The 23,021-nt window shown below is 42.8% G+C and overlaps 1 protein-coding gene and 1 long non-coding RNA gene across 3 annotated transcripts in view; one reads left to right on the top strand and one right to left on the bottom strand.

The window, feature by feature from the left end:
* LOC122540296 (uncharacterized) overlaps positions 1 to 23,021 on the top strand; it is a 59,089-nt gene that overhangs the window by 26,509 nt on the left and 9,559 nt on the right. Inside the window, exons 5-10 of one of the 2 annotated variants that reach the window (XM_043675792.2) lie at positions 2,022 to 2,172; positions 3,094 to 3,176; positions 7,454 to 7,615; positions 9,374 to 9,610; positions 15,693 to 15,853; positions 18,425 to 18,669. In XM_043675792.2, the coding sequence (XP_043531727.2) occupies positions 2,022 to 2,172; positions 3,094 to 3,176; positions 7,454 to 7,615; positions 9,374 to 9,610; positions 15,693 to 15,853; positions 18,425 to 18,669 (1,039 nt within the window). The remainder of the gene's footprint in view (positions 1 to 2,021; positions 2,173 to 3,093; positions 3,177 to 7,453; positions 7,616 to 9,373; positions 9,611 to 15,692; positions 15,854 to 18,424; positions 18,670 to 23,021) is intronic. The other variant, XM_043675797.2, reaches the window with a different exon arrangement.
* LOC148139781 (uncharacterized) lies at positions 5,623 to 7,507 on the bottom strand. The gene is made up of 3 exons (XR_015753462.1): positions 7,390 to 7,507; positions 6,127 to 6,260; positions 5,623 to 6,007 (listed from the first exon to the last, which is right to left on the bottom strand). It is a non-coding gene; the product is annotated as an uncharacterized LOC148139781 (long non-coding RNA).

The raw sequence follows: 23,021 nt of genomic DNA, 5'->3' as shown, positions 1-23,021 counted from the left end.
GGACTGCTTGGCCATTCAGGATTACCCTTGCCCTTTTCTCACAAGCACCCACATGCCCTCAGTGTCCAGCAAAGGTCACTAGAACCTTGTTTCAGGAGTTGAATATCTCTCTCTGATTATTATCTTCCCTTTCCTCCTGTTCTGATCAAGATATCTGCTGGCGATTGCTCACATCACAGTCCATTCATTCCAGTTTCTGGTTCAGTGTTCTGTTACCTGGGCTATGATGTGGTAAAGTTGGTTTTTGTATGGATGTCTCTGGCTGACCAGCATTTATTGCCCATCCCTAGTAGCGATTGAGACAACTGAGTGGCTTGCTAGGTCATTTCACAGGGCATTTGAGAGTCAGCCACGTTGCTGTGGGTCTGGAGTCACATATAGGCCAGACTAGGTAACGACTCCTCACTAAACTAATCCTCATCCTCAATAACTTTTCCTTTAACTCCTCCCATTTCCTCCAAATCAAGTGAGTGGCCATGGGCACCCGGATAGGCCCCAACTATGCATGTCTCTTTGGCTTTATCGAAAAGTCCTTCTTTCCTACCATCACCGGCACTGTGCCCCAACTCTTCTGCCATTACATCGATGACTGCATCTGTGCAGCGTCCTGCACCCAGGCTGAACTGGAGTCGTTCGACTTTGCCCAAAGCTTCCACCCCTCCCTCAAATTCACTTGGTCCATCTAGGACACCTCCTTCCCCTTTCTTGACGTCTCCATTTCTATGTCTGGTGACAGTTAACATCCATCTGGACACTACAAATCTACAGACTCCATAACTACCTGGACTACACCTTCTCCCACCCAGTATCCTGCAAGGACTCCATCCCATTCTCCTAATTCCTCCACCTCCACTGCATCTGTTCGGATGAGGAGACATTCCACTTGTGAGCATTCCAACTGTCCATCTATTTTGAACAACGTGCTTTTCCCCCCTGTCATCCAGACACCCCTCCACCACACCATCTCCACTCCCCATTCCACTGCTCTGAACCCCCCTGCAAATACAATAAAGACAAAGATCCCCCTTCTCCTCACGTACTACCTCACCAGTCTCCGCATCCAACCATCATCCTTAAACACTTCAAGCAACTCCACACTAGACCCCACCACCAAGAACATCTTCCCCTCCTCAACCCTCTCTGCCTTCCACAAGGACCATTCCCTCTGACAATCCTTGGTTTGTGCCACTCTCCCCAATGACCCATTTTCCCCCAAACCACCCCGGTACCTTCTTCTGCAACCGGAAAAGATGCAAAACCTGTTGGTAAACCACCCCACCTCACCTCCACCCAGGGCCCCAAACAGTCCTTCCAGCTGAGACAGGTTCACATGCCTCTCTTCTAACCCAGTTTACAGCATCAGGTGCTCCCACTGTGGTTTTCTGTACATCGGGAAGACCAAAAGTCGGGGCTTGGTTCACCGAGCACCTCAGCGAGGCTTACAGGGGCTGACCGGACCTCCCAGTCACCACCTATTTTAATTTCCCTTTCCAACCTTGGCCTCCTTCATTGCCACAACGAACCAAACCACAAACTGGAGGAACACCAACTCATCTTCTGCCCGGGCAGCCTAGAGCCCGGAGGACTCAACATTGAATTCTCCAATTTCAAATAACTTCCCTTCCCCGACTCTCTTCCCAGCCTATCCCCATCCCTTCCACTGTTCCCTGCCACCAACTGGATTCATTCCTCCCATTGACCAACCAGGTCGTGCCCTCTGCCTGTCTTCACTTATTCCCGCTTTACCACCCTGGCCCCGCCACCCCCTTTATTTGCAGCTCCCCTTACACCCACCACCCCGTCCTGAAGAAGGGCTATACCCGAAACGTTGACTTCTCCACCTCCTGATGCTGCCTGGCTTGCGTGTTCTTCCAGCCTCCTACCTGACCAGGTGAGGACAGCAGATTTCCTTCCCTGAAAGACAGATAGATCAAGGCAGAGGTGCTACAGTTGATGCTCAGGCTGTTAGAGTGAAATATTTACACTGATCCTGGATGTGACCCTGACTGCTGTTTTTACAGAACCAGCACGATGAAATTAAAAAACAGCTTCTGGATCTGCAGCTTCAGCACAACAGCCTTCGGTTAGAACACAGGAAAGCAGCAGAGACCCACAACCAGCGCTACCTGCAGCTGCATCAGCAGAAAGACCTAGAAATTGGCACTTTACAAGGTGTGTGGAAAGTGTCTGACTCACCACGGCTCTTGGGGCACTCTGACCTTGGAGCTGTATGTATATCTGTCCAATAACGTATTGCACTACAACATAATGTGCCTGTCTGAGTGTGTGACTTCTCTCTCTTTCATTCCTCTTCATGCTGTCTTTCAAATTCTCTCCCTCTCTCTGTGATTGTAGTCATGTAGGGGATCTTTAATACAGCAAACTGATCATTAACAGGTTTATAACTTGTATAAAAACTTACTAAAGCACCCTTCTGTGGGAGCGGCTGGAAGAGAATGTGAATTGATTTGTGAAAACGTCCTCCTTTTAAGCAATTTCATGTGACCTGCTGTAAACCTGAGAACGTGATGCTGACTGTGACCTTCCATGGGACTGGACTTGGCAGAACCTTGTGACGATGGTATATTTTTAGAATCTTCCTCTGGGAACTAGGCAGCAGGAGAAAAGCTCCAAAAGGAGGACAAATTGTTTGATGAAGATTTTGTGTTTTTGATTTCAGAATAAAATCTAAAAAAGCATTGAGCACTGGCTTCACTGTTTGAACTTGAATGGAGATGATTTGTTTGTTGTGTTTAACAGAACTGGTTCAGCAAAGCTCAGCGCAGGAAACTAGAGTGTATTTGAGCTATTGGAATGTGAGGGTGACTTTTGTCATTGGCATTTTTTTAAAGCCAGAATGTGAATCAGCAGGAGGGAATGTGAGTTTCTCTCCCTCTCTCGCTCACTTGCTTTCTGTTTATTTTTCTCTTTTTTTCATACCAACGCATGCCACCTCCATCTCTGCCTACCAGCCTCTTGTAATTTCTGTCATCAGACTCTGACTGTTACCTGGGTCATTCTCTCTCTTTGCTGTCTTTTGGTTTCTTGCTACTGTTTCCTCATTGACAAGTCTTTTATTTCCTTACCTCCCAGATGCCATCAACAAGCTGAAACATGAGAGCAAGCAACTGCGGAGAGCCCATCAGGACATGCATGAACAGCTTGCCAAGGCACAGGTAAAGGGGTGATGAACAAGTGACATTATTTCCCCTGAAGAAGTCCATTCCACCCCCCCCCCCCACCCCCCACCACAACTCAACTCTGACTTTATGAAAGGACCTCATGGAAGTAGATTCATAAGCACAGTTGCATAATTCAATGTAATTATAGTTTGATGTAAAGTTAAAAAACTCACAACAGGTTATAGTCCAGCAGTTTTATTTGAAGCACTAGCTTTTGGAGCGCTGCTCCCTCATCAGATCAATTATAGCTACCGCAGTCCAGAATACGTCAGCAGTCTTCTCAGTTCCACTCTGCTACCTTTTTAAATTCATCCATGCAACGTGGGCGTCGCTGGCTGGCCAGCGTTCATTGGCCCTTTGTGATTTCCCTGAAGATGGGGGTGGTGAGCTGCCTTCTTGAACCACACAGTTCATGTTTGGTAGGTAGACCCACAATGCTGTTAGGGAGGGATTTCCAGTATTTTGACCCCAGTGACACTATAGGAACAATGGTATATTTCCAAGTCAGGATGGTGAGTGGCTTGGAGGGAAACCTGCTGGGGATCTTCACCTTCAAGGTGGAAGTGGCCATGGGCTCGGAAGATGCACCTAAGGACCTTTTGTGAATTTCTCCTGTTCATTTCTCAGGATTCCCTGGCTGGGAACATCTTTGGATCCACTCCCACATTACTTTGCTGCAAGTTTGGTAAAGCAGGAGCAGATTTGAAGAATTTCTCAGAAACTACATCTGGCCCCTCCCCTTGCTAAATTAACCATCGCTCTTGTGAACTGATTTAAATTATTAACCCTGAGCATGTTTTGGTCTCTGTGCTAAATTCCTCCAATGCCCCCATTCAGTTCCTTGGGAGGATTGTCTCCAATATTGGCAGACTGCCTAATATGAAAGTAATTTCTTCAGCCAGAGAGTGGTGGACTTTGGAAGTCATTACCATGGAGCACAGTGGAGGCCGAGACGTTAAATGTCTTCAAGGCAGAGATTGATAAATTCTTGATCTCACAAGGAGTTAAGGGCTACGGGGAGAGTGCGGATAAGTGGAGTTGAAATGCCCACCAGCCATGATTAAATGGCGGAGTTGACTCGATGGGCCAAATGGCCTTACTTCCACTTCTATGTCTTATGGTTTTATGAACACGGGCAGCTGTCCCAACGCTGAATCTTGTGAAACTGCTGCTCGTCCAGCTTGATACCTGTTCCATTATCCTACCAGATTGAATTTCTTTCATGGTGTTCCACTTGGCCACTTGCCCACCGCTTTTTGAAAATTCCCAGTTTTGAACATTAACCCCTTACTCCCATCCCCGCCAACCCTGAAGGCTATGTCCTCCAATAATTCAATCTGGTATTGCAGACTCTCTGCCTCCTCAAACCATTCTGACGGTAAAGGATTGTAGCGAGATTTGAGAAGATTTGTAGCTCAGGTGTAGGTTTGCTCGCTGAGCTGGAAGGTTCATTTCCAGATGTTTTGTTACCCCACTAGGTAACATCCTCAGTGGGCCTCTGGGTAAAGCACTGATGATTCCTGCTTTCTATTTATATATTTGGGTTTCTTGGGTTGGTGATGTCATTTCATGTTCTTTTTCTCAGGGGGTGGTAGATGGGGTCTGACTCGATGAGTTTATTGATAGAATTCCAGTTGGAATGTCATGCTTCTAGGAATTCTTGTGTGTGTCTCTATTTGGCTCGTCCTAGGGTGGATGTGTTGTCCCAGTCAAAGTGATGTCCGTCCTTATCTGTGTGTAAGGATACTTGTGAGAGAGGGTCATGTCGTTTTGTGGCTAGTTGATGTTCATGTATCCTGGTGGCTAGTTTTCTGCCTGTTTGTCCAATGTAGTGTTTGTTACAGTTCTTGCAAGGTATTTTGTAAATGACATTAGTTTTGCTTGTTGTCTGTGTAGGGTCTTTCAAGTTCATTAGCTGCTGTTTTAGTGTGTTGGTGGGTTTGTGGGCTACCATGATGCCAAAAGGTCTCAGTAGTCTGGCAGTCATTTCCGAGATGTCTTTGATGTAGGGGAGTGTTTAGGGTTTCTGGACGTGTTTTGTCTGCTTGTTTGGGTTTGTTGCTGAGAAATCGGCAGACTGTGTTCGATGGGTACCCATTCTTTTTGAATACACGGTATAGGTAATTTTCCTCTGCTCTGTGTAGTTCCCCTGTGCTGCAGTTCCATGAATTGAACAGCCCTAAATTTACACCAATGGAAGAGAGGATAATGGAAGGGGAGGGTTAAGTTCTACATGACTCTCGCATCTCACCACAGCACCATCATATTACAGATTAGAGTCTGTAATACAACTTTGTGCAATACATTCTGGTGATTAAAGGTTTGCAGTATGAAGCAGTGTTGCAGCACAGGATTTACTATTCTGGTGAAATGTTATGATTTGTCATTGCAGTTTCATTCCAGTGTTCCAATGGCTATGGTTCCAATGCAGTGTTGCAATGCATGACAGTAGATGTGGCTCGCTGTTGTAATGCATGCCTATGGTTCCAGTACAGAGCTGTAATGCATCACTCTAAATCTGATGCAGTTTTGCAAAGCATGGCTGTGGTTTCAGTGTGGTGAAGGTGATGCATGGCTATTGTTCTGGCGCAGTGTTGCAATGCAATGTTGTAGTTCTGGCTCCTTGTTGTGATGCATGGCTTGGATTCAGTGCAGTGTTTTTATGCAGAGCTATGGTCCCGACGCAATCTTGCATGGCTAGAATTCTGGCTCAGTGTTGCAGTTCCAGTGCAGTATTGGGATGCAGACTTACAGTTAGGAAACATTGTCACAGTTTCGGTCTGAGGTTCTGGTGCTGGGTTGCAGTACGGGTTGGTATTTGGATTCTGTACAAAACATCAGAGTAAGGAAATATTGGAGGATCAACTTTATTGGCAAAAAGGACAATCAATAATTTAGAATGTAAGTAACAACATTTACCCATCAACAAAGTTTAATACTTAACATTCTACTATCGAGGTATGGTTTAATGCATAAATCCAACATGGATTGGTCTGTCTTTCTTCTGTGGATCTCGAGCCTTCTGTGATCTTCTCTTGACCCAAGACCACCTTCAAGATTTTAACTTGATCAACTTAACTATAACATAAAAATAAAATCAATTAGTAGCTTCAACTCTCATTTCCCAGTCTTCCTTAAGTACTGTAGCTGCACATTTCTCAGGAACTTGATAAGTGCTTCTATCTCTCTCTCTCTCTCTCTCTCTCTCTCTCTGTAAACTTCACAACTGATGCTGATTGCTCTCTGTTGAAAACAACTTTTAAATAAAATGTGCTCACTTTCTCTTAAGACAATTGTCTTTAGCTGTAACACTCTATTCTTAGACTGATCTAGATTTCTTATGGCAACCCCCAAACCAATGCCAATGAATGATTGACTGGCAATGTTCCTTGTAGGTGATCCACTGTTGATACCTTGCCTTTGTCCTGGTGAGAGCCCCTTAGCTAGTGGCTGTTGACAAGTTCTATTCCTTTTGACAAGTAACTCCCCTTGGCCATTGCAAAGACCTCTGGCAGATGTCCTTTTTTGTTCAGTTTTGCAGGAAGTGTCTCCAACATTTGGCCCAGGGAGTGCACCTGTCACTCAACAACTAATCGTTTTTTACCGAAGTATTTATAATTGACCAATGAGAAGTATGCTCCTGACATCCTTACAGTGACTCAGTCTTAACTTGTACCTGATATCCAGCCATTGGGTCATTCTTCTAGTCAAGCATTATCCCAGTTTGTCTTCTGTTTCTTAATAATGCTGAACATAATGGAAGGCAAATGTGTCCCAATTACAATCCTGTTTCACTCCTGTGTTTTTTTTTCTTCTTAAATCTACATTGTAGTGTTGACACTCAAGAAGTATTTAATTTAGCATCTCTTTAACAACATCCCAACAACACCTACACATTAAGGCTTTCAGTCATTAACCTTGTGTACAGGACAATTTTCTATCTGAAAACTTATTACCACTTGCACAAATGTGCTAACGAGCTGACTTCTAACAGTTCAGCAAAGGCCTGCCATGCGCCTCCGTTTGGTTGTCAAGAAATAGCCGGTGTCCCTTTCTGTTAGTTTTGTTCAGTCTGTGGTGATCTGGTAATCTGGCTTACATTGAAGGGAAGATCCCACCATGACTGTTCCTGAGCTGATTCACTCCACACAGATCCCCGCTGTTATCCAGTGGTGAATACTGGTCTTGAACACGGCTGTGTACCAACCTTTGCCTCAGCCCCTTTTTCAATGATCCTTGTCAGGTATTTTTGCGATTGACTCCTCCTGCAGGGCCAGGTGGAAGAGTACAGGCAGCTGAAGGAAGCTCTTCATGCAATGCCAAGCTTCAAAAACCTTGGACTGAATCCAGGCACACTGCAGAAACAGAATCAGGCACGACAAGAACATCCCCGAGGTCCTGACAGAAACCAGTCGCAGGTCACTGAACAGAAGGTACAGCTAACTTAAGACAAAATCTTTCATAAAATTCAAGGTTGCTGAGTGACACAAATATTAATGACAAATCAAAGCTCTGAGCAATCCTACTATTGTCAAGACTAAGTTCCTGAAAATTGGCAACTGCACTGTATGAAATATTTTTCGGTAATGTTAGTAAAATTGTTAACAAGCAGAAGGAAGAATCAGACAAATGCTGTTTTGTTTCAAAATAAATTCTCTGATTTTCAAGAACTTTGTCTTGCTCGGTGTTTGCCATGTGGGGTGGATTGGCCTGGATTTGATGTGTCGCCCCGGAGACGTATCTGAGTCAGCGACAAGAAGGGAATAGGATTGCAGGCCCGGATCCAGGCAGTGAAGTCAAGGCTAGGCATCTTTCTTATTCCACACCTTTATTGGTGTTGAGAGAATTGGGATATTTCTCTCGATTGTACAAGTGACCTCTGCAATGAGGAATCAATCTACCCTTTAGGCAAAGGCTGAACATTTGACTCTCTGCCCTGTTTGCTTGTTCCATTTCCTTTCGCCTCCTTGCTCTGCAGTGACTTGGTGTAAAATGCTGGGGCATCTGAAGCTGGGTATATTTTTTTTAATGGGATTCTACTTCCTGATGTCCTGTCTTCAGGTTGCACAGGCAGTTTGGATATAGTTGGGCCCTTGGCTCATTGTCAATCTCTCCTCCCAGAGTAACATCTGCTAACCCTGACCCCTTCAGTGCTCTAGTATCCATCAGAACCACAACTTGCCTTAATTCCATCTGAAGGGTGACACATCTGACAATACAATACGTCCTCAGGACTGCACTGAATTGTCAGCTTAGCTTAACTCTCCATCGACCATAAGTTAACAACTGAATTAAACTGACATCTGAAGGTGACAGAGGATGCCCAGTCCCATCATTTGCTTCTTTTGATCTTGGGAAGATTTTCACTCCAGGATGATTGGTGACAAAAAGTGGGAAACATGGCTGTTTCAGCTTGTTCCAAGTTCAGCTCATCCCATTACTTTCCCGTGATGCCACTCCCTATTCACTGACTGGTTCATCTCTTTTAGTTCACCTCTCCTTGGCTCCCACTTTCTGACTGGCAGAGGGTTCAAACTGAGACTTCTGTGTATAAGACCATAAGACCATAAGACATAGGAGTGGAAGTAAGGCCATTCGGCCCATCGAGTCCACTCCGCCATTCAATCATGGCTGATGCGCATTTCAGCTCCACTTACCAGCGTTCTCCCCGTAGCCCTTAATTCCTCTAGACAACAAGAATCTATCAATCTCGGCCTTGAAGACATTTAGCGTCCCGGCTTCCACTGCACTCCGTGGCAATGAATTCCACAGGCCCACCACTCTCTGGCTGAAGAAATGTCTCCGCATTTCTGTTCTGAAATGACCCCCTCTAATTCTAAGGCTGTGTCCATGGGTCCTAGTCTCCTGCTGTGTTGGCTGTCTGGGATGGTGTGAGTGGTGTTCATCATGCAGAAGGTTACACGTTGGCCTTTAAGTCTGGGGAAAATGCTGCTGGCATGTGGACCTCGACTCCTTGTGATAGCCCTGTCCCCTGTCTGAGTGAACACCCAAATCCTTTAGCAGGTCTTCAACCCCTAATCTCTTAGCTACAGGCTGTACTGAGGTAAACTGACTTCAGGTTGAATCAGATTCCATGCTCCAGTAAAATTGGGAGGCCTGTGTATAATATACATTGAAATTCCTATTTATTCCCATTTTACTGTAACATTCGCTGAATTTCTCTGTTATAGGAACAGTGGTTGCGAGACAGGTTGGTGAGCATGGGAGAACAAACGCTGACCTCCCAGCATGATGGTGGGCGAGAAGCAAAAGAAACTGTGGTGAAGGACCAGCTTAAAGAGCTGCCACAGGGTCATGCTGGCTTCGGGAACGTGCCAGCCTGGGATTCGAACAGCCTGCAGATTGAGGGAGCCAATCGAGTGCTGCGATTCACCAGGACAGTGAATAGTCTCCACTCTGACAGGCAGGTGAGAGCTCAAACCTTGATGCAAGCAGGAGTGGAGAGTCTGCAGTTGGATGGAGTGGAACGAGTTGGGGTAAATGTCACTAGTCCAAGAGCTGTGGTTAATGGAGGGGTGAAGGGCATGTAAGAACTGAGTGGGTGGAGTGGCAGCGAGTTTATAAATGGGAGAGTGGATCTAACTGGTCCTTCAGAAAGATTAAAGTTGTCATTTTGCAATGGAGTTTTGTACAGAGGGATGATAGGGTGGGGAACAGCATATCTTGAGGGAAGACAGTGGTCTTTCTAATAAGATAAACCTGACAGGGAGGGGAGGGGTCTGTCCCTTTTTAATTAAAATCTGTCTCTGTGATGGTGATCATGAAACTATCATTGATAGTCTCAAAAATAAATCTGGTTCACTAACATCCTCGAAGGAAGGAAATCTACTATTTTTACCTGGCCGTGCCTACATGTAACTCCAGAGCCACAGCGATATTAAAAACAAAGAAATATAGGGCATTCAGTCCATCGAACCAGCTGTGTCGATCAGTGTAATCACAGCTGACCATCCCTCGTAATGCCATATTTTTCTCTCTAATCTTTTGATACCTTTAGCCTCTAGAAATCTTCTACTTAAAAATATTCAGTGACTTGGCTGTCTTTTGTGTTCGGGAAGTTCTCATGTTTACCATCCTTTGAGTGAGGAAATTACTTTGCATCTTAGTCCTCAATGGCCTATCCCACATCCTGAGACCGTGACCCCATTCTAGTGTCCCTAGACATAGGAGACATCATTCCTGCAAACAGTCTGTACAATCCTGTTAGAATTTTATATGTTTCAATGATCTCCCCATTCATTCTCCTAAACTCCAGTGAATACAGGCTCAGTGAACCCAATCTCTCCTCAATGAATAAATGTGCCAACCCAGGAAACAGTCTGATGAACCTCTGCTGCACTATGAGGAAGTAATGGCCTAGTGGTATTACTGCTAGACTACTAATCCAGAAATTGAGAGATTGAGACTGTGGTGCTGATTTAATCCAGAAAACCTGGTGGGAATCAGGGTTCAAATCCTGCCATGGCAGATGGTGGAATTTGGATTCGATTCTTTTTAAAAATCTGGAATTAAGAGTCTAATGGTGACCATGAAACCACTGTTGATTGCCAGAAATACCTGTCTGGTTCATTAATCCCCTTTTAGAGAAGGAAATCTGCCAATGTGTGATTCCAGACTCTCAGGAATGTGATTGACACTTAACTGCCCTCTGGGCAATTAGAGATGGCAATAAATGCTAGCCTAGTCCACACCCCATAAATGAATGAAACAAAACACCCTTTATGGCACGTATATCTTGCCAAAGAGGCCAGAGTTGTACACAATATTCCAGATGTTGTCCCACCAATGCTCTGTTAAGCTGCAGTAAGACATCCTTGCTCCAATACACAAACCCTCTTGCAATGAAGGTCAACAGGCCATTTCCTTCCTAACTGCCTACTGTGCGTGCATGCTTTCAGTGACAAGTGTACAAGGACATTCTACTTTCTTTAAACATCAACATTTCTCACCGTTTAAATAATACTCTGCTACTGCATTCTGTTTTTCTACTGAAGTGGATAACTTTACAATTATCCATGTCACACTGCATCTGGCATGTATATCCCTACTTGCCCAGCTTGTGTAATCACTCTGCAGCCTCATTACAGTCTAGGCACCATTCACAATTCCAAGTGATTTTGTGTCCTGTGCAGAATTGGAAATATTTTGTTTCTTCATTGCTGAGGTTTTGTGAATACCTGGAGCACAAGCACTGCAATACCTCACTCATCATCACCTTCCACTATGAATTAGATCCTATCTGGCAGCCAATTCTCAACCTGTGCCAGTATATTCCTTCCAATTTCATGTACTTTTATCTTGCACACTAATCTCTTAAGTGGAACATTATCCATAAATTTCTGGAAATCTAAATACACCACATCAGGTGGTTCTCTGTTATCTGTTCTACTAATAACATCCTCAAAAGAAAAGCCTACAGTGCATTTGGCAAATGTGATTTCCCTTTCTTAAATTCATGTTGGCCTTTTGATCCTGTTGATATTATTACATCCTTTATATAGCCAACATTTTCCATATTCCTGATATTAGACTAACTGGACTGTAATACTCATATTTTTCTTCTCTCCTTTTGTGAAACAGTGGGAATACATTTGCAACCCTCCAAGAACCTACAATCCACAGAATTTTGGGAGCTGACAATGCATTTGCTATTTCCATGGATGTCATCTTTTGTACCCTGTAAATTAGATTATCAGATCATGGATATTTATCAGCTTAATTTATCCAGTATCTTTTTAAAACCAGTATTAATTTCCTTCAATAACTCCTTCTCACTATAGGCTTGATTCCCTTACAGTTCTGAGAAGTTATTTGTGACTTTTTCCCTGAAGACAGAAGTAAAATGTTAATGATTTTTGAGATCACACTGCAGCACCCAAGAACTACAAAAAAAAGAAGAAAAATATCTATACAATGTTTTCAAGAAAAACGGATACCCAATAAACACAATCCGCCGATTCCTCAGAAACAAACCCAAACAAGCAGACACAACTATAGCCACCTTACCCTTACATCAAAGACATATCAGAAATAACTTCCAGACTACTCAGACCCCATGGCATCATGGTAGCTCACAAACCTACTAACACACTTACACAGCGACTAATGAACCTAAAGGATCTATTAGATACCACCAGCAAAACTAATGTCATTTACAAGGTACCACGCAAGAACTGTAAAAAAAAAAAAAATGATCTTGGACAAACTTGCCACCAGGATACATGAACACCAACTGGCCACCAGAAGACACAACCCACTAACACTAGTTTCTATACATACAGACAAAAAAGGACACCACTTTGACTGGGACAACACACACATCCTTGGACAGGCAAAACAAAGACAAGCACAAGAGTTCTTAGAGGCATGGCTTTCTAACCAGAACTCCAATAAACACATTAATTTAGACCCTATCTACCTCGCCTTGAAAAAACGAACCGGAAATGACATTATCCACCTCAAGAAACGAAGACCTGTAAATAGAGAGGTGGGACGTACCACCAGCACTTCACCGGAGACATTCACTGATGATGTTACCTAGTAGGATGATGAGACATCTGAAAACAAACCTTTCAGCTCAGTGAGCTAACTTACATACTTAACAGAAGTAAAATATTTGTTGAATTGCTGTGTCACCTATTTGTTCTCCCTTATCAGCTCTCCCATTTCAGACTGTAAGGGACCTACATTCCTCTTCACTTCTTTTCTTTATTCACGGAGAAGCTAATGGACCTTGCAAGTTTGTCCCTGTGCAATGTAACCACTCTTACTCAATCTCTTCGCTGAATTGGAAACTGCTCTCAATCCTCCGGTTTGCTTCTTATAAGACTCCTTTTTGGATCAAATGCTATCTTTAATTTATTTCATTAGCTATAGTTGGACCACTTGCCCTGAGAGGTGAAAGTGAGCATTGCAGATGCTGGAGATTAGAGTTGAGAGTGTGGTGCTGGAAAAGCACAGCAGGTCAAGCAGCATCCGAGGAGCAGGAAAATCGACATTTCGGGCAAAAGCCCTTCATCAGGAATCAGAAACGTCAAATTTTCCAGCACCACACTCTCAACACTTACTCTGAGAGCTACCTCTGAGGGAGCTGTATCAGCGTCAGGAACTCTCCACATATAAATAAAGAGTGACTTGGTGATGGGATACTGGCCTCTGTGGAGTTGTTTCAATGCCTTGGTTGTTTCCTCTGTTTAGATTTAGAATCCTACTTTTGGATTGGATTACTCCACTTTCTATCGCAATGAAAAATTCCATCGTCTTTATAGTCACATTTCCCTAAAGAACCCTGAACAACAAGATTCTTTAATTAGCCCTTTCTCAATGTGCAATATCAAATCTTTTCCCTAATTGTTTCCTCAATTTACTGGTCTCAAAAACCACTACGTATTCCAGGATTTCATCTGCCACAGTATTACTTTTAGTATGGTTCGCATGGTCTACACATAGACTAAAGTCACCCATGATTATTGTACCACCCTTGTTGAATGCACCTCCAATTTCCTGTTTAATGCCATTCCCTACTTTACCACTACTGTTTAGAGGCCTATGGACAACTCCTCCCTATGTCATCTGTCCTGTTTTCCATTTCTTAACAGCACCCAGACTGATTCCACGTCGAGATTTTCAGCACCATAATCCTTTCTTACTGATTTCATCTTCACTAACAACATCTCAGAAAACCTTTGGATGTTCAGTTAGATGTTTTGGTCACTCTGTAGCCATGACTACATAATTACAACCATGTTGTACCCATTTATAACTACTGCATTGTTAATTTATCTAGCTTATCCGAAAGAACAGAGTATTTGCACCTCAGTAACTTTAGATTTGCATTTTTACACATTTCTGTACTAAGGCTGTCTTTGGGGCTGTCCTATTTCTCCCCTGGCTTCAACTTCTGATTTCTACTTCTTTATTTTTGTTTCCCTCTCTTGTATTTCCTCCCTCGGGTTCCCACCCCACTGTGGTTGGTTCGTAACCAGCCTTTTAAACATCCTGGCAAGCAACTCCATTCAAGGATGGGTGAAAATGCTGGGTCATGATGCTTACATTCCATGAAAGAATAAATTAAATTAACATGCACCTCTTCAGAATCTAGTTTAGTTCAATAGGATCACCACACATTCTCATAAATTTCAATATGTAGAGACCCGATCCACTCCATTTTGCCTCATATGTCAACTCCCTTATCCCAGGAGTCAACCTGGTGAACCTTCTCTGAATGGTCACCAGTCCAAGTGATGCCAGTCTCTCCGTTGGAATTCTGAGGGAAGCACGTCACTGCAAACTTTGAGTGAGCGCAGTGTAGCTGATAGAATGCCAAGTGAAAGTCATCGTTTGCTGAAACTGAGGAGCAGGCACTTCTGGCTGACCTGGGGAGGCCTCCCGTGATCTAATTAATTCAATCCCATCTGTTTTCTTTGGAAAGATATATAGGGTGTGAAGGTGATTTGGGATGAAATGGGTGCTTGGTGACTGGGGTATGTGTGGGTCTTTGGAACCCCTGCTGTTTGAACGTCAGGCCACTTGTTGGAGCAAATAATACTCTCAGTTCGGCTGAAAGAGAAGAGACTTCCTGGTGATCATGCACCTTATTTGTGAGTGTGTATGCAGTCTGAATATTCTTTCTGTTGTTAAATGCTGTGTGAGACTCTGTGGATGGTATAGAGAGATTTGATTGGAAAATTATCAGTTTTGTAGCATAATCTTGTTTTACTGTCCACAGCACTCCCTTTTTGGAATAGTGTAGGCATGTTAAACTGTAACGATTAGGCAGCTTCAAATCTAGGGATCTTCAGAAATTTAACAAATTTTTACAGATATCATTGCATCATTGATTAATCTAAATGCTTTATTTTAAAATGAACTATAGTTTCTTACGTTGTTTAATCAGAGCCATACTTTTTTTAATATATGTTTTTATTCATTTATATACCTTTTCATGAGCCACCAATTTACCTACAATGAATTTCTGAACGGACAATAACATTTTAATCGGAATTAAATAAACATTTAATTTTCCTCTTAATGAGCCAGTCTGGGGAATTACTGGTTAATTCGGGCAGGTCAGGGAAATCAGAGGAATCTGTGCTTAAGGTGTAGACGCTTAACCTCAAAGATTAGTTTAACTGCTTCTCTGCCACCAATTCACCAAGGTGTTTCAACAACTTACTTTTTTTGTCTCAGGTTTTCAACACATGCAGGTTTTTTTCCAATTTGTGTTGTCCCAAAGTTTGAGAGAAGGAGCAAAAGGTAGGAGACAGACAGTGTGAGTGAGCAAGAAGACGCAAGAGGTGAGAGACTGTGAGAGAGAGGGAAGTAGAATTGGGTGAGAGATTGCATGAGGGAGGCTATTCCACCCTTTGACTGAGGTGCAGTAATCTGCAGAAATGTGCTCAATAGTTTTCTTCACTCCCAGATACTGGGCAGCAGGAGACTCCCAGTGATCTGGTTATGAGCATCTTGTGTTTCTCTTTGTTGACACAGAATACAAAGGTAACGGCCAATGGGGTGGATCAAACCCATCATGTTGAACAAGATCACATATTTCTGGAGGGAGAGCCCGCTGCTGGAAACCAACAACATCTTCCAACCAATGAGCAAGAGTCAGAGAATCATCTGATCAGCCGCCCGGCCAAGGTGAAAAGGTACCTCCCCCAAAGACAGCCGCCCCCTCCACGGACCCCTGTTGGAATATAGGTCCTATCTGTTGCCTTGCTGGATTCCTTTACCCAAACTCATCATGCACCCATGCAGGGTTGGTAAACTATAAGTAAGTTTGATTTACTCAAAGACCTCAACAAACAGGTATTCTGTTGGGTTTTAGCAAGCAATAGTACTCCAACACACCACAAACTGGCTGCTGATCACATGATACTTTATATTCCAGGTTCCTTGATTATTTGCATATTCTCTTAAAGTGATATTACAACACCTTTGACACTAACCCTGCCTGTGGAATGGGTCTCATGAACATGGGCTCTCGCTGGGTGCAGCACCTTTCACAAGTAGTTTTGATTTAGTGGAAGCTCCTGGGTTCATGTTCGGGAAGCTGAGAGTGTCATGTTTTCAGAACCTTGGCTGACCTGATTTGCCTGAAGACTCTGTTCTGTGGTTCCTGATATGGGAGTACGTTAAACAGGCAATAACGTTTTCAATTGCAGCTGGCTGGGATGATCAGCCAGAAGTTTAGCCCAAGTCACAAAGACTTCTAAATAAAAACCGAAAGAACTGCAGATCAGAAACAAAGACAGGAATTGCTGGAAAAGCTCAGCAGTTCTGGCAGCATCTGTGGAGAGAAACCATTTCGGAACTAGTTCTTCCTCAGAAAGACTTGCTGAGCTTCTCCAGCAATTTCTGTTTTTGTTTCAGAAAGACTTCTAATTTCTTCCCCCCCCCCCTCCCTCCCTGCCCATGTCTGGGGCCCTACAGGGACCTATTCTTGATCACTAACTGGCAACTCCTCTGAAACATAGAGCCACAACTCTATCCTAACTGGCACACACTATAATCTGCAGTTATTCAAACACAGTAAATCTCCATTCGATATGATGTTGTGCTTTGATAGTTCTGATCTCATTGTTTCCATGTGTGTTTGCCCATGTGAGTGTGGGTTTTTTTTACAATCTATAAATAACCATAAATATCCCTGTCTCCCAGGCTCAGTGATAAATGATCGATGCTTGATATTACACTGACAGGAAGGTACTTGCTTTGGGAGAAGGGGAATATTGCTGGAATCCTCTGATTCTGATTTGGGAGAAGGAGAGAGAAAGACTGTGATCACATGGATGTGTTGATGTTATAGAGTCATACAGCACGGAAACAGATCCTTCGGTCCGACTCGTCCATGCCGACCAGATATCCCAACCCAATCTAGTCCCACCTGCCCATATCCCTCCAAACCCTTCCTATTTATACACTCATGCAAATGCCTTTTAATTGTTGTAATTGTGCTAGCCTCCATCACTTCCTGTGGCAGCTCATTCCATACACGCACCACCCTCTGTGTGAAAATGTTGCCCCTTCGGTCTCTTTTATATCTTTCCCCTCTCACCCTAAATCTATTCCCTCTAGTTCTGGACCCCCCGACCCCAGGGAAAAGACTTTATCCTTTGTCCTTTTATCCTATTCATGCCCCTCGTGATTTTATAAACCTCTATAAGATCACCCATCAGCCTCCGATGCTCCAGGGAAAACAGCTCTAGCCAATTCAACCTCTCCCTTAAGTTCAAATCCTCCAACCCTGGTAAATCCTTGTAAATATTTTCTGAACCCTTTCAAGTTTCACAACATCTTTCTGATAGGAAGGAGACCAGAATTGCATGCAATATTCCAACAGTGGCTTAACCAATATCCTGTACAGCCGCAAAATGACCTCCCAACTCCTGTACTCAATACTCTGACCAATAAAGGAAAGCATACCAAATGCCGCCTTAACTATCCTATCTACATGACCGGTCACTCTTTTCCAGGATCATGATGACAATATTGTGAAGGAAGAATTTGTTACCATTTCAACGTACCTATTTTTAAATTTGCCTTCAATTCATTTTCGGTTTCAAGAAGCTATGACCTGCACTCCAAGGTCTCTTTGTTCACCAACACTCCCTAGGACCTTACCATTAAGTGTATACCTGCTAAGATTTGCTTTTCCAAAATGCAGCACCTCACACTTACTGAAATTAAACACCATCTGCCACTTCTCAGCCCATTGGCCCATCTGGTCAAGATCCTGTTGTAATCTGAGGTGACCCTCTTTGCTGTCCACTACACCTCCAATTTTGGTGTCATCTGCAAACTTACTTACTATACCTTTTAGGCTCGCATCTAAATCATTTATATAAATGATGAAAAGTAGTGGACCCAGCACCAATCCTTGTGGCACTCCAGGAGAAGCTTGGATTCCAGTGTGAAGCCACCTTTCGATATTTGCCGTCGAGACCCCCATTTGAATAATGAGCCCCTTGATGTGGTACCAGAAGGTGGACTTGTCCACAGCATGATTCAGTACCTTGCAGTAGGATATAAGAAAATGAATTGCTGGAGGCAAATTTAAAAATAGGTACGTTGAAATGGTAACAAATTCTTCCTTCACAATATTGTCATCATGATCGTGAAAAAAAGTGACCTGTACTGTACAGCATCTCTGAGGACCTGATGCATTGTTTAACTGGGTCACTGCCATTTTATTCACTTTCTTCCCATCTCACTGGCAGGTGGGACGAGATTATTAATGATGTGAACACGGGCAATGATTTTAAACTGCGCGGTCAGACAGATCAATTCCGAATCCCCTCGGTGCAGAATCATCGAGAACCTCCAACAGTCTCACCTCATGTCACCAGGAGGCAGTGGAGTCCAGGACGTGGAAACACCAACCGGCATGCAGACCGTGTGAGTGAAGTGGGAGAGGAGCCTGAGCAGGAGGAAGAGGAAGAGGAGGAGGAGGAGGAGGAGGCAGGTAGGGGACCGCTGCTATCCATGCCAGCATTCACTCTGATAAGTTTAACAATAACCCAGGCAAAAAAAAAGGTGACAGTGTGTCCCTTTTTCTGTGTTTCCTCTTGCTCCTCTCTTTCTCTCTCTCTTTCTCCCCCACCTCCCTCTCTTTCACACATAGCTGGATACTTCTGACATTGGGACTGCCATCACTTGCATCTCTTTCAAGGTAGCTAGTGCATCCTCAGAGAAAGCTACTCTTCCTTTTCCCATCTGAGTCCTAACAGTTTGATATTGGTCCCTTCAACGTTCTAACCTGGAAACTAACCACTTGGCAATCTATTCCCCAGGATGGAAGCTGATGTTTACAGTATGTAGCTGGTTCTCTGCACTGCATGGTCCCTTTTTAGGCCGACGCTTAGCTACACTTATGAGTATCTAAAATGAAGAGTTACTATTGTGGGCAACCTGTGTATCCTGTGTGCAGCATATTCCTGATTGCATGGCTGCTCACCCGTGCAGCTTAAGGGAACACTTGTTGGAGATTCAACTCACTGACATCTGGTATAGATGAGTCACAACTTCCTCATGGCTTGTGCATTTTGAGTTGAATGCTGTCTGTGGTGATAACCAGTAGCTTCAGACTCATCTATCTACCTCTAATACTTGGCAGATCTTGAATCTCATGTTAGACTTCCTGTGTTATCTTTCGTGGAACATTTTGATCATTCATCATCCTCTCCCACCTCCATTGATTCCCACTCTTATAATGGAGTTTGTTTATGTAAACATCACCGTGACACTGTGACTGACTACTAAGCAAATAGGGGACCGACGGATGACATAATTGAGTCCATTATTATTATTATTATTATTATTATTATTATTATTATTATTATTATTATTATTATTATTATTTATTATTTATTTATTGGATTCATTAAGGTAAATGGGGGGGGGGGGGGAAACTAAACTAGAGATCATCACTAAAAGTCCAATAGAGAATTCAGGAGAAATGTCTTTACCGAGAGAGAGATTTAATTATGGAACAATCTACCACATTTGCAGCAGATAGAATAGATCCATTTAAAGGGAAGCTGAATACACAGAAGGTTAAAAGATTTAAGAAACCAGTCAGACTAGTGGCCTGTTTAGTGCTGGAAATTCAATGTAAAACTCTATATTATATATTATATAACTAAAATGATCCCAAAGGATTTCCCAAACAATGATATACTGTTGTCACCATTGTGTAAAGCCATGAAATTCAGTTTGTGTACAAACAAAGTCCTTGTGCAGCATCGAGACAAATGACCAAATTATTAGCCTTGGTGTTGACCAGGACATTGAGGAAAACTCCTTTGCCCTCTTTGACTAGTGCCATGGGATCCTTATATTCCATGTATAGGAGCCAGAGTGTCCGTTTCATGTCGCAATCTTCAATTCTACTTCTGTAATCTCCTTCAGTCCCATCCCTCGAGTTCGCCTTCCGCCAGAAACACTCAAATGAATAAGCAATGACTGAGATTGATTACCATCTCCAGAAAAGACTGTCCAGAGGGGACTTGCTTAGACATTTAAAATTTATCATCTAGAATGTAAAACTCACAGTGAAACCTTCAAAATGTTTAAGGACTGGACATCTTGACTGCTGTTTATGCCAGATCAGAAACTTAAATCTGAAACTCTATACAAACAGAAGGAGTAAACGCCCACCACACGCATGTGCACTATGCACTGCTTAAATTCAAACACGCACACTTAAAGTGCTTCAGCTTTAAGCTTGCTGGGGCTGTGGATGAGGGAATGAAGTGCCTGTAAAAGGGAGTAAAGGAGGGAGGCAGGGGGTGGCTGTTGGGGGAGGGGAACTGTGGAAGGAGGTGGGTGGGGGGACAGTTCTCTCCCACATAATCGCCCATCGCTTGCCTGCCCCATCGCCAGTCATTGCCCTGGAGCATAGGAGATTGAGAGGCTACCTGATAAACGTTTACAAAATAATGAGAGATATTAATGGTAGTTGTCTTTTCCCTAGGATGGGGGGATTTCAAGACAAGGCGGCACATTTTTAAGGTGAGAGGAGAGAAATTTTAAAAAGACTTATGAGGCAAATGTTTTACGCACAGGGTGGTTCACATGTGAAATGAACTTCCTGAGGAAATGGTGGTTGTGGGTCCAATTAAAATATTCAAAAGACATTTGGACAGATGTATGAATAGGAAAGGTTTGGAAGGATATGGGCCAGGAGGAGGCAGATGGGTATAGTTCAGTTTAGAATTATGTTCAGCATGGACTGGTTGGGACAAAGGGTCTGTTTCCGTGCTGTATGACTATATGGTTTTGACTATGACCCCATCCTCACTTTCCTCTTCATCCTCACTCACACCAACCCACCCACCTCCTGCTGAACTGTTTCAGTCATGTTCTTTTCTGTGCACATGCAGTTCCTTTCAGTGTAAATCTGAATGATACATCATGTAGTGTTTCTGGAATCATATGCATGTGTGTTTCTGACCTTCCCAGTCTATGTGAAGATAAAAGTCACCTGTGATTAATGTGTTGCCTTTGTACATGTCCTTGTTCTCTCCTGATTTATTCTCTGGCCTATCCTATAGCTACTGTTCGGTGTGAGACTACTCCCACTAATATTGTCTTCCCTTTGTTACTTCTTTCCTCCACCTGTAAGAATTCTACATCTTCAGATCCAAGATAATTGTACTTACTCCATCCCAAAATAACTGAGCTACCCCACCATCCTTTCTTTCCCGCCTGTCCTTTTGAAAAGTCACTTACCCCTGAATATCTAGTTTTCAGTTTTAATCTCCTTTGAGAAGTTGCCCATCTTATTTTTTTCCCCATCAATTATTGAATTGACTTAAAAGAACCCCCTTTCTGTTGATCGCATGCCCTTAAGTAATGGCAGCCACTATGATATCCTTGCACAATAAACCTAAGGCAAAGTACAGCCTATAGAAATTCAAACCCCTACAATTTATTCTGGTGTGTACACGTGACCATATGAGGGTGATTCTCAAAGCCCAACTATCCATGATATTCCTTTGATTCTTCCCAATTGCCTTTTTCTTTATGAACCTCTTCAAAATAAAACTTTGATCAAAATGTACAAATCTAATTTTTTCCATTACCAAGCATCTTGACTAAATTGTGTGAGGATCACATTTTTTTCATGACTCTTCTTGGTAGCCATTACACCCATATTTGATGTTTCAATTTAACTAAGTTGAGTTCAACTTCAGATACTTTCTTTCATGTCATGATTCTTTCTGTTGGGATTGTTTTTCATCTACTGACTGTTGTAGATATGGCTTCAGGAACAAAAACATTGTGCTCTGCTATCTTCTAAGAAACAGTTCTGCTGACGTTCAGCCAGTCATGGTGCAAGTTGTGTTACAATAAATTAATCTCAAACGAGCAAATGTTTTGTTTAATGACATCTGAAGATTGTTTCAATTTGTATCTAGCAATTGTTTTAACAAAATGCAAGTTTAACAATTTACACGTTGCACTCCACTGCTTCATTTGAAGCTGAATGATATGTTGCTACCCTAGTAGCATTTCCATGAAATTTGATTTTAAAACAAACTTGAGGTCACTGTTGGACACAATGTAATCTGGGAGTCTTCAGCAGTAATTAATCTGTCCAAAACACCTGGAATTTGCAAGTTCTTTTCTATTAATCAGAAATCCATCAACCACTTTGGCTATCAATCGCAATGAACAGCCCTTCAAATTCTGTGCAATCAATCTGATGCCTCTGCCACACTCTAGCTAGTAATTTATACATTCGCAAAAGTTCTAGTGGCAATTTTCCTATAGCTGGACATATTCTATGCTGTTTCACAATGTCTTGTATATCAATATTGGCCACTGAAGGTAACTTCTCACTAGATTCTTTTATCAAATTTATCCCCAAGTATTATTATGAATGCTATATAGCAACTGCAATCTTTATCTTTCAGGAATCATGAAGTGGGCAACACCATATTAAAAAAATCCTTTATCTGCTCATAATCCATTCTTACAGAAAAAAAGTGCCTGATTTCTAAATCCAGGATCTGTGCTGGTGCCATTTGTGATATTGTTGTGCACTATTGCCTTATGATATTGTGATTACTATCCCTCCAAAAGTTCTCCCCATTGACACTTGGCCTATTTGGTTCACCTCATTCCAAGAAGCAGCTCTAGCACCTTACTCTTTGAATTGAAACTGAGGAAATAGGAACTCTGTCCCAGTTGTGTTCAGGTGTAAACCGTCCAGCCTGTACATAATTTCTACAGAGCTTTGCCATTTCAGTCTCTCCCAACATATTGGAATAGTAAGAATGTCTTCAAACTGAATTCATGTTTATGACAAAC

Source organism: Chiloscyllium plagiosum, unplaced genomic scaffold (genome assembly GCF_037043375.1).
Source record: "Chiloscyllium plagiosum isolate Xiang-an unplaced genomic scaffold, Cpla_swu_hap1 HiC_scaffold_37, whole genome shotgun sequence".
NCBI lineage: Eukaryota > Metazoa > Chordata > Chondrichthyes > Orectolobiformes > Hemiscylliidae > Chiloscyllium > Chiloscyllium plagiosum.
The sequence above is the reverse complement of the archived record's forward strand: the minus strand, read 5'-3'. Positions and strand labels throughout refer to the sequence as shown.